The sequence below is a fragment of the Acartia tonsa genome, chromosome 5, assembly GCF_053477335.1.
Source record: "Acartia tonsa isolate MP-2025a chromosome 5, ASM5347733v1, whole genome shotgun sequence".
NCBI classification, from domain to species: Eukaryota; Metazoa; Arthropoda; class Copepoda; order Calanoida; family Acartiidae; genus Acartia; species Acartia tonsa.
The window spans coordinates 33,969,240-33,982,347 of record NC_137264.1 but is presented as its reverse complement, the minus strand read 5'-3'; the positions used below and the strand labels follow the sequence as shown (position 1 = coordinate 33,982,347).

Below are 13,108 nucleotides of genomic sequence, written 5' to 3'. Positions count from 1 at the left end.
CTATCTTAAACTTCAGGCTAACTGACATTCCATTAAAAGGTTAATTGTGTTTAAAAGGATTCTGATAATAACTTGATTAGCATTGTACTACATAACATTAAATACAATGTTATTGTTAATGCAAAAGAATTTGAGGAATTTTAATATGCATTTAAAGTACATGGATTGTTTTAAAATGACTAGAAAGCTTTAAATTTAAATAGACCCTATGTCATACTGAATCATTCTTATTACTAATCTGTGCGTCCATACAAAATATACAGCAATTTAGCACAAACAAGTCATGGATAGACATTAGACAGACAGACAATCTTTATCCCATCCAATTCCCTTCTACTAAATAAATAAAGTGACCGATAAATGAAGACCATATGAGAAAGCTAATTGACGACTTTTAAACATAATTAATTTTTATTTATTAGTAAGGTTAATTGAGGACGAAGAAAAATTATCTGGATTTGATGGTTGCTTTATAAAAATACTCCTACTAATAATACATCATGCTTTGTTCTAAAAACCAATAACTATTTTACAATATTTTTAAATGTTAAAACGCATAAAACACAAATAAACATTATAAACCATTGGAAATTTTAAAGTTTTAAATGCAAATTTTTTGTTTAAATCGTAGTTGGGAAGATGTGAGAGAATATTTATGTCCAGGAGTATCGCAGCCACGCATGTGAAAAAAATATGTTAAATAAAAAGGCTGCGCCCATAGCCAGTATTGTTAACTGGAACCGTAAATAAAATAGCCTAAAACAACTCAATGACGTATATTAGGCTCCTCTGAAAAGAAAAATAAAATTAGTACAAAATTCAGCTTAAATTTGTTTCATTCAAAGAGTACTTTATAATTGTTATGCCAGAAAAAAGATTTTGACCAAACCATGTAGATTTGATTATATTGTAAAACCTTTTTTTATATAAAAAATGTCAAAACCTTGAAAAAATGGGTTAAAGAAGCCACGAAGGTTCTAGATTTATGTTGTTGATACATGCAAGATTTATATTAACTTAAAAAATCGGTTCGTCAGATTTGTTATGAAACATAATAACAGTAAATTTAACTAATAATAATAAACTATTCTATTCCTCAGCAACAAGTAAATGCGTAGATTATAAACATATACTGCATGTATAGTCAATACTCTAAAGATAAGGAAATGTTTAAACTGCTTGGATATTGTAGAGTCTACACTGCATAGATACTGCAGAGACCAACTGCATAAAAAAAGTAGATTTAAACTGTGTATCTACTGTTTTGTCTAGACTGTGTTGATACTGTAGAATCTAGACTATATAGGTACTGAGTAGTCTAGACTGTGTATAGTGTAAACTGTTTAGATACTGTAGAGTCTATAATGTAGATACCGCCGCTATAACATGAAAGCTGTGAGCTTTAAAAATTATATTAACACTAAAAAGTTCAAAATGAACGTACAGACTCTTCATAACGTAATTTATCGTCGATTGTCTTATGCATTACGAGGCCTTAAAATAACTATCTTTTAAACATAAAATATATAATAAGACCAACAAAATTCTGAATTAGCCTCAATATGATGTTACTCAAGTATAATAAACTAATTTTAGAAACTGCTTGTATGTGCTGTATCATAAAACCATATTATTATGATTTATTTTAACCTTTCATCCAAATTTATTTACATGCAATATGGTTTTAGGATCGCATCTTCTCTATAGCTTTGCATGCTTGTCCGTTTGTTTGTCACACAAAGTTAGACGTCACTTAATAATGCCATGAACAGACAGAAATATACAGGTTTTAGTGTAGTTGCTCTTCTAATAATGGGTTTAATTATTTTTAAAATTAGACAAAATTATCAAGATTTTTGGCTTTTCCTAAAAGTACCTATCGCGCATTGCCCCTCCTTCCATAGTTTTGAGATAAAAATTTATATTAAGGGGAATGGGTTGTTTTTCCTCATACTCAAGAAAAAAAAAGTTGATTTCCAAAATAAGTGGAAGGGGTTTCAGTGCTCAACTATGTGGAAGTACGCCAAAAAAATGAATAGGAATATGTTTACTATTGACAATTAAGTACTTGAGCAAAATCATTATTATTAACTAAAGTTAGCAGTCAGAGATTGAAGAGATTTTAATCCTTATATAAAAGTATCCGAGTCTATGTGTCTGTCTGCCCCGAAGGATCTGGCTATACCGTTAGGGTTCTCCTTTACTATATAGATTCTTAGGTTCTGGTAAGGTTTTTAACTAATCTAAGGGAATGCACCGTCACTACAAGAAAAAACACCCTCCCTAAAGATCTTTTTACTTTTTACAAAATGTATACACTATAGTAAGGCTACCCTGTAAGTGACAATGTACTATAATTCATTAATATAGCCGTCGTACAGTCTGAAAAGATATTACAAATTGTTATTTACTTCCTATATCCCTGTTTGGGGGGTAATAAGTCACAAAAACTATTATATATTATGTAGAACAGGGAATATTAGTTTATATTTAGAATATAGAAAAATTTGGGAAATAGAACAAGGAAAGTTATCACCAATAGTTGTGTAGTCATTTAAGAAAATAAGGTAAAACTTTTATAAATGGATAAATTTATTAGTAGTTATTTTCTGTATGTTAAGAATATTGGTGGAAAAGTTCGAACACTCATTGTTTGCATAGCCAAATCAAGATTGATAGATCCCCAAATTTATAAAGCCATCTAAGAAGATAGAGTATTTATAAAACTATTGGCATTGCCCCCTCAGTCCTGGTAGGTGAATGCAAAGGAAAAGTTGCGGTTTCCCTTAAATTGCCTAGTCGGGCAAAAAAAACCTTTCGTTAATTTGACATAAATTGAAAATAATAAGTATGGAGGCGTAGATTTTCGTTTATCTATTTATTTTAGGTCTGGATAGGTTAAGTTATATTGGGTACAGGGTATATCCAAAGGGTTTCAGCACCGCATGCAGAGGTCCGGCAGCGTAGGGGTTTAAAGAAGGGGAGTAAAAAATAGTAGTAGTAGGGGAGTAGACAAAAAATACAGATTGAAATAAGTGACTTGTAAAGTAGCTACGCTACTAGAAAAATATGTCATTTTGTCTTTCAAGTCATTTCTATAACTTCTATAATTTTTAATAATATTGAAATGATTAATGGCTAGAGAATGATTATAAAAACCTAAAATAACACCGGAAATAGATGACTATTAAAGGTCTATTAATATCTTAATAAATAACTACACACAAACATATAAAATTATCAGGGACAAATGGATTGACAATTGAAGATAAGACATCATTCTTAAGGGCCCTTGATCAAACCTATGACTGTAAAAAATACAGGATTTAAATACAATTATTCATCCCATGACTTTAAAATTATAAATCCAGCAACAACTTTAGGGGTATAATATATGCATGACTTTGTTGGTAAATTAATCCATCTTCTATTGGAATATCATTGTATCCTTGGCAATTATATACTTGTAGTACATAACCTCTAGACTTTATATGGGGATTTTTATACAGCGAGGCTATTCTACAAACTGTCTTGTGCTTTGAAATGTAAAGACAAATGACTATCAAGAATATGTATTAGCCGATTTTGTTTACTCTATTCATGTATCATAAGACTACGGATTCGCATTCCATTTCAATTGATCATCTAGAGACACCATAACATCATCTGCTTTCAATATGATGCAATACTATAACGATCACTGGTATATTAGGTTAAGTAACATCCAAACAGACAATTAAAATTTTGATTGCATTTCCTTTGTGTTTAATTCCTAACTGTGAATGGTAATGAATTGCGCCTGTTTAAGGGCCAATGCATTCGTCTTACTCACTATTAGTGTAACGTTCCAGACATAGCAGCATGAGGTACCATTTCAAACCTCTACAATATTACGTGGTGTTGTCCAAACTTGAATACGACATCTCCCCGACAGCAAAGCCGCTTGTTTATGATTTTGAAAGATTATTGTGTATTTCTGTATTAAACAAACTTATGTTATAAAAATAACTCTGTAGTTGTAATCATTTATGCTAGGAGGTAAATAATATAAGTTTTGACAAGGAAACTCAAATAACTTGAAAAGTAAATCATGCAAGTGAGCTAAACTAATGACATGCAATGAGACTTGGAACTGTACTAAAAATAAAACATTTGTTGACATTGGTACAATAAAGAAGCGTGCACAGAAATTTGGTATCCTTAGTATATTAAGAAAAATTTAATTATACAGTGTGTTTTTTTTATGAGAACTTTTTTGAAAGCAATTTTACCCCACTTATAGTTATCAGAATTTAATGATTAATGGCTTATTTTCTTCGTTTTTTAAGGGAAATTATGAAACAACAAAAAAAAATTACAGTTTTTGTTGAAAAAGTACAGTAAAGTTGAAAATTAAAAACTTAGGTGTCAACATATAAAAATGGTTTTGGCGCATTTTTCTTTAAAAAAATGGATTTTCTGTAGTCGACTTTGGGGGGCCAGTACTCCCTCCCTGGTTGAGATATGACCTTCAAACTTTGATATGTTCTAGTACATGTCCCTAATAGTATCTGTATACATTTTTAGTAGCAAAGCTACTCTATAATTCACTTTGTCCGTCCGTCCGTCAGTCCGTCCGTAACGCTATGGGGGAAATGGGATTTACTCAGCTCCTATAAAAGATAGGATGCTGAAATTTTTTGACAACATTCCCATCATTAAGGAGCACAATTGACTATAAAACGTCAATGGCGGTTGGACCGCTTTTTAGCAGGTTTTAGGCTATTTTTATATTTTTCACATTTTTCTCCATATCTTCAGTATTTATGGTCCGAATTTCAAAATTTTTTCAGCTATAGATATCAAAATTAAATTTCCTGTCGTTTAAAGAAAACAGCCATAAAGGCCAGACTGCCTTTTAGCAGGTTTTAGGCTATTTTTATATTTTTCTATTTTTTCTCCATATCTTCAGTGTTTATGGTCCAATTTTCAAATTTTTTTCAATCATAGATATCAAAATTGAATTTCCCGTCTTTTAAAGAAACCAACCATGACGGCCAGACTGCCTTTTTGCAGGTTTTAGGCTATTTTTATATTTTTCACATTTTTCTCCATGTCTTCAGTGTTTATAGTCCAATTTTCAAAATGTTTTCAGTTATTGATATCAAAATAAAATTTCCCGTCTTTTAAAGAAAACAACCATGACGACCAGACTGCCTTTTAGCAGGTTTTAGGCTATTTTTACATCTTTCTCCATATTTTCAGTGTATATGGTCCGATTTTCCTAATTTTTTAAGTTAAGGATATAAAAATTAAATTTTCTTTCGTTTTAAGAAACCAACCATGGCGGCCAGGGTTTTGGCTATTTTTATATGTTTTACATATTTCCCCATATTTTTGTTTTTTTATCCAATATTCAAACTTTTTTGGAATATCAGTATCAAAATAATTTTTCTCATTATTATGAGCATCTTTTATGTAATTTACTTTGACCATCGTCATCAAACAAAATAAAACAAGGTTTTGTGTTTATTTTAACCAATAAATCTATTTTTGATTATAATAAATAACGTTTTCCCATCTACAATTTTTTGTGCTTCGCTACTTATGGATGTTGTCATTCTTGTTAGCTCTATATCTCAACTTTGAAGTGTTTAGCAGCCATTCTTGCAAAAGGTTGATTATTTGAGCATAAGAAAAATGCGCTAAAACCATTTTTAGATGTTGACACCTAAGTTTTTAATTTTCAACTTTACTGTACTTTTTCAACAAAAACTGTAATTTTTTTTGGTTGTTTCATAATTTCCCTTAAAAAACGAAGAAAATAAGCCATTAATCATTAAATTCTGATAACTATAAGTGGGGTAAAATTGCTTTCAAAAAAGTTCTCATAAAAAAAAACACTGTAGTTGCATTTAAATTTCATCAAATGCTTTGTAGAGTTCAAGCTGTCAAATAAACTCACAGAAATATCATCAATTGCCAAACTTGTAAAGTATTTACAAGTTAAAACTCCTGTAGATTTACATTATTACATTTCTTAACTTTATAATTTAACTGTTTTTTGTCCTGTCAATTAATTTTAGATACCCAACTCTTCAATTTAGCTGTTGATAATTAAAGGCTACAAGGACATATCATACAATAATGCAATAATCTGCAATTAGAACCAAGGCTAATTGATGTTTGTGAAAAAGAAAACAAGTTTAATTGAACTGAAATAAATATTTCAACCATTTAAAAACTTTTTTTTTCATTTTTTTAAAGAAAATATTTACAGATTCTAAGATTTCGAATTAAAAATTTTAAGGGAAAATATGCAAGACATAAAAGTATTGCTGAATATTTACAGGGAGAGTGTTATTGATTGATTGATCATTTACCCACGCAAACATCCGCGGCAAGTCCGCACACAACAATGTCTGTTATCCCATGCCTGCGCAAACTAGTTCTTAGACCAGTTTCCATCTTTTAAGGTCAAAATAGTGTAACTTTAATATAAAGAATTCTTATTTGTATGACAAAATGTACATTTGACAAAATATACATTTCTCAAATTGTTTTTTTTATATTAAAAGGCCCTTAGTTAAGTAAAAAGATTTAAGTTAGCAACATAATATCTGCATTAATAAATCAACCTGGGATAAAGGATATGAAACATTTTTATCTTTTTTATAATATAACAGATTGATTTACAGCTAATTAAGTCATAAATTTATACTACTTTGAGGCAAACTATTGACTGTATACATTCAAAAGTAAAGATTTATATTCAACTATTATAATACTCTTGATTCCTGCTACAAAGACAGTTTACTAAGTCAAAATTTTGCAGTAATTTCTAGAAACACTTTATAAGCAACATAAATGCTCAACTATAAACGTCATAAACTTTTTATAAATACTTCTTTAATTATAATGAAGAACAAATAAAGTTTTGAGTTTTAAATTAGCATTTTTCAAAGCAGGAAAATGAAAAAAAAATCTTAAAAACTAAAATTCTTTAAAAAAGGTTGTTGCTGCTAGATTCTCCATTAAAGTTACACAAGTTTGAATCATTCCTGTTTATTATCATCAAAGAAAGCTGAATAAGAATCTATTTCAGAATCAATACCCTTGTAGATAAATGTGCTGCATTTAGCCACCTAACAAAGCAAACAAAGGTTTTTAATCACTACTAATATTCTAAGAAAAGTGGTTGCTTGAACAAAGCATTAAATTTATCAAAGCACAATATTTTAAAGCAAACATGCACTACATGATTTTAAAGGAATTTATTTATATATTAATGATGTCCTGTAAAATTTTAATGGTTTGAATGTTTTTTGCTTGGATTATATATGACACTCAAGTTTATTACTCAACATAAGTATGTATTACTAGATCTGAAAGAAATTTAGTGTAATAGTTAGATAATAAATTCAGTAACCATTTAATCTAATTTTAACATCAACTTCGGAACAGTCAATGTCCAACATACAAATCTATCATCCTACCCACACAAACATCAGTAGCTATTCCACAAATGTACAAGTCTGTACAACCCGCTTTCCGTACTAGCTCATCCAACCTGGTCTTTGCCTCCTTATTGCAGTCGAAGAACGCAGAATATGAGTCGATTTCAGGATTAAAGCCTTTCAGTATGTGATCAGCTTTGGGATGAATCTAAGAAAGCATTAGAGCATATGTACAAAGCATTATTAGCTAAATACTTTTTAAGGTTAGTACTACAACACTACAAAATAAATCATGCCCATCTGAGATCAACCTAATAGAAATCTGAAATGTACAATAGCTATGTAAATAAATCTAGAAGGCAGTTAGTGTTAAAAAAATACTAATTAACTACATGTTGAAGTCAATAAGACTATATAGTCAATGGTTTAAAAATAATCATTATAAAAAATTGATTAATACAGTATGTTCTGGTTAACTGTTTGATAGAATCTAAATACAAATATTAATATTCAAACACAGGCATATTAACGCACTCGCTATGTCCACAAGTTAGAAAGACAAACACAACTATTCTAAATTTAAGCTTTATCAAATTTCTACAGTGTATTGGATACAAATCAAGATCAAGGCTCTTGTGATGATCTGATTATAATACCAAACACTATAGAAACTGTGTAGTTATTGATCAGCATCCCTACCAACACAAACATCAGTAGCAATGCCACAGACATAGAGATCAGTGCAGCCCTCCTTTCTGATCATCTCCTCCAACACCGTCTTTGAGATCTTGTTGTTGTCAAAGAAGGCGGAGTAAGAGTCAACTTCTGGGTTGCTGCCCTTGTACACCTGCTTGCCTTGTGGGTGAACCTAGTGAACAGTTCAGTTGGTAAAAATATATTACCTTACTATTTGTTTTAATTGTTATTTTAACTAAATCTATATAAAAGGGAATAAAAAGGAATTAATTGTACTCAACAAAATTCAAATTCTAATGTATTATTGAAATTTGTTTGCTCTTTTTTACATTTTTATAATAAAATTTTATTTTTGAAAAATGAAATACAGGAGACAAAGCAATTTTAAAACCTAGCCTGATATTTTATTGAATTCATATGTTATTTGACTTTTAAATAGAGATTGAATCTAACTTTTAATTTTATCTAAAACATATAAAAGTGTTTTCTTGAACAGTTGAATTTTGAAAATATTCAAGTCTGTATACTGAAGTGATGTGATATGTAAAGAATGTATCGAGTGTAAGTTATGGTGTTTGTATCCTACCTAAATTTACATGTTTTCAGGTTTACAAGGACAGGTCAATTGGAAATTTTCAAAATATTTATTAAATAGAAAACATTTTAACCCTTATAGATTGAGGGGGGGGGGGTCTAAAAGCTCTAATCTAGCTTTTTAATGTAATTTTTTGTAGGTCCCTCCTTGACCGATTTTATGACCGATTTTTTGTTCGGCTTTTACTATAGACATATATCATAAATATCGTGGCTTCTATTACAGCTAGAGACCTATACATTTTTTTTGGTAAATCCTTGAGCAATAAGAAGCAGATAAAAATAATAATTGGCGCCGCAAATCGCCGTTTTACCACCGTAACAGCCGAAAATGGCGGTTTCCGTTATTTGCCGTTTTTCGGCGATGATCAGAAATAATATTTTTTTTGTTATGACAAATAAAAGTTCCACATAAACTTTGGTAATCCTAGCATTAAAATTGGCCGCTCTACAGCTGTTTTAATATTTAGCGGCTGGCCGCTAAAAAAGCAGCTAAGGAGCGGTCTGACCGCTATGACTAGAAAAAGTAATTTTCTCTAAAAATGCACATGAACCACCAGAAAAAAAATTTATGTCTCTTTCTGTAACAGGAGCCGAGATAGAGTGGGGGCTCTTAGAGCCCCCCCCCCCCCCAATCTATTAAGGTGGGAATTGGGGCCCGATCTGTAATGGTTAAAAAAAAGGCTAAAAAAGGGTTTTTTTTATATGCAAAGTCAATCAAGGTCGTTCAAGGGAGGGGGGTTAAGGGTTACCTTCTTAAACAAATTTTGTGGTGTTGTAGTTACCCAAAAAGTATTTTAAACTTTATTAGTTACCCCCCCCCCCTCCCCCCCAAAATAAAAAAATCCTTGGAGATAAAGATTTTTAATATAAAAAAATAATATTATTCATTCTGATGATGGTTTGGTGATACTTGATAATCAGGACAAATCAGAAAACCAAATAAGTCATTACTTTTCTTGGATGGTAAATATTATTCAGTATCAAATTTCAGGATATTAACCTATAACCTATCCCTGCATACCGCCAACATAGCACACCAACATGAATTTTAAACAAATAAAATAAATCTTTAAAATAAATATACATGAGACTTGGTTTTGAATAATCAGTTTTCCGTAAAATATCTTTAATTCATATTTGTATATACCTATGATTACCAAACTTTGTTAACACATGTTTTAATAAAGTCAAACTTCCTTTAATCAACAAATCATAAGATTTTCTAAAGAAGAAATCAATACAAAATATAAACTAAAATATAGTTAATTTAAAAATAAAGAAACCTTTAAAGGAATTTAAAAATCAATTATTGTTTTTACTGAGAAATAAATTCTAATAAAAGCAAAACTTTATTTTTTTAATTTTATTGAACTATGTATTGTATAAAAAGCAATTTCAGTTTGTAAAGAACCACTCCAGTTAAAAATAAAACATTATTGATTCATGAACAAAGTTTTTCTCTTTCTTATTTTCTAAATTTTGAATATTTTAACATTTTGAAATCTAAAAGAAAAACAAATCAACCAAAGAGACAATTTTGTATAAAAGTAGAGCAACACCAAAGATTAAAAGAATATAGTGAGAGATATATGTATATAATAGGATGGGTCGATTTGAAAGCTTTTGAGGATTTTCACATTACTACACATAGGAAAGGGTTACTGGGACTATGTAAAACCCTGAGAAACTTCAAAGAATGAAATCTGCCCGCCCCCAATAATACCAAAAATTAATATTCCTTGAATCATAGTCATATTGCATATCAAAATAACCGTACTGAAATACTGGTCCAGAATCTGAAAACCGTTTTGGAAAATAATGATTCACTCTGAAATGATCTTTAAACAACCTACCAAATAAACGGTTTTGACTAAATCAGCTGTTTTGGTACTTATATATATATTTAGGAATCTTAAAAAAAATAAACTTTTTTAATTTACTAGTGGCTTCGCCCCTAGCCTCTAGGGGCTTTGCCCCAAGAGGTTTGATCAACAGCTTCACTGAATAGGAGGACTATATCGGTTAAATGGTTAGCGAGATCCTTCGCTACAGACAAAAATAGATTACTACTTTATATAATAGGATAGTGTTACTGGGCTAATCTTAAACTAGCCTAACTAAAAACTATTTTGTTAATTTTTGGGGGTCATTTTTTTCTAAAGTAATTCCTAATGGGAGTGTGGTGGTAACCTCCCCCAAAACAGTTATTAACCTTATGCAAAGCTACCCGGTAAAGGAGCTCCATATCGGTTCAGTAGTTTGTGATATACTTTGATACACACATACAGATCATGTTATTTTATTATAAAAAAAAAATACATTATCTTATCCTAAATTCTTATTTCTTTTGTAGCGTTACATTAAACCACTGCACTGCAAAAATTTGAAGGAATTTCCCTTAGCAAATAAAAGATTATTTTTTTTCATTCTCTCTAAAATATGTATATGAAGGAATGAATACACATTACACATCGAGTTGAAAATTGAATGTGCTCTCGCAAATGAAAAATCTTAAATTATGAATGCACAGCTGCACTACCTCTTGTTCTCACTCTTATAGTCCTTATAATAAAAAAAAAGAATCTGTGTTTGTCTGTATGTACCAAAGGATTTCTCTAACTGCTAAAACGATATGGATCTACTTTACAGTAAAGCTTCTTATAGTTTCTGGGGGTTATAACTTTTTTGGGTGAGGATAAAACAACCCGTCAAAAAAATGGCCCCTTGAAAAAATTACCCCCTCCAAAAAAGGCAATATTTAGTTTACTATATCATGTTCTAAAACTTATATGAAACGGGTGTGGGATCGACTCACTCCCCAACTAAATGCCCTTAGAGGCCTCCGGAGGAATAACCGCTAGTTAAACAATAAACACTAATTACATTTATCTTTTAAACTTTTATACCAAAAGTTAAGGAGGCTGAGTTTAAGAATAAGAAATCGTTCAATCTCATATTAGAAAATGAAAAAAATTCTCAAAAAACAATAAATAATTAAAACTAGTAATACTTCAAATTTGCTTCCAATTAATATAGATATAATGTGGACAAATAATAGAAATCTCTTTAAACTACCCTCAACTCATCTTAACCAAGACCAAGACATTACCAAGAGGCTGAAAGAATTTGCTTACTTGCAGAAAGTGGATTTTACCGGATTCCACAGTTTATTTTCTATAGAAAAACTTTGCGCTTGAGATAATTGAATTATTTACAAAATTCTGTTCACAAACTTTTTTGTTTCCGACTTTGGTATTCTGAATGAGAGAGAAACTTTAACCATTTTAAAAAGGATATGAATAAACAAAATTTTTGCTGGTATTTATTTTTTCTAGGGGCAAATTCTGCTTGAAGGGTTATGTAATCCCCAAAAATAGGTAAAAACCTTTCAGTGACCCTATAAATACGTCAATCTGGTACAGCAATTTGCAAGGTCTTAACCGATTATTGTTCCACAATTTTTAAGAAGTAAGGTAAATCGTTTTATAATAAATTTGATAAAGATATGTAGACAAAAATAAATATTTCTACCTTTAAATCAGGATGAAGTTCAGCTCCCCAACTTTCCTGAAATTAAACAACTGATATTAGAAATCTTTATATTGATCTTAGAATTTTTTTCATCCCAATTTTCAATTTTGACCTTGTTTTTTTTATATCATATAATTTTTTGTTGGCGTTTTAAAAGACATTTCCTTCACCGACTTTATTTTGTTTCTTTTAATATAAAGGAAAATAGGAGAAAAGGGTTATGTGCTCCCTATGCATTTTGAGGGAAAGCACCTAGAAATTCCATGTTCCTGTCTTTAAAATCATAATTGAAACAATGTTAACCCCTTACAGTCGGGCCCCTTGCCGCACCTTAATCAGTCGGGGGGGGGGGGGGGGTATTATCTCAGTTCCTATTAGAGCTAGAGGGCTAAAATTTTTTGTTCAAGTCCCCTGTGTTATGATGAATTTCTGACTTAACGTAAGTCAAGGTCAATTTTCACTTCCTTCACCCTTTTATTTAACAACCTTTGTTTTTAGGTCCTTTTTTACTTATAAATTTCAAACGGATGTAATTTTTTTTATTTTTGAAGCTAGAATAAAATTTTGTTTGCAGAAAATGTTTATCTTTATGTAAATTTTATATTTGAAATATCAAAATATAATTTCAGCGGCCGCAGCTGTACTTGGCAGCTGCCAGCCGCCGCAGTCGGCGGTCGGCGGGAAAACGGCGGCGGATCTTTATGAAATTTTAATACATTATGTAGACATGTAAGATAAGCTTAAGTTTGAAATTTGAAGTCTCTAAGTCAAAAATTGCGGCCACAGGAGCCTTTTAAAGATTTCTGGAGACCTGGAGGATCAGGACCTGCAGGATCATACCTGGAACC

General features: G+C 30.6%; 1 protein-coding gene across 1 annotated transcript in view; it reads right to left on the bottom strand.

Moving 5' to 3' along the window:
- The window catches only part of LOC145319981 (nicotinamidase-like), a 70,414-nt gene that overhangs the window by 26,512 nt on the left and 30,794 nt on the right, over positions 1–13,108 (bottom strand). The window contains exons 9-10 of the mRNA XM_080162392.1: positions 12,261–12,296; positions 8,136–8,304 (exon numbers count right to left, since the gene is read on the bottom strand). Coding sequence (XP_080018518.1) covers positions 8,136–8,304; positions 12,261–12,296 — 205 coding nt within the window. The remainder of the gene's footprint in view (positions 1–8,135; positions 8,305–12,260; positions 12,297–13,108) is intronic.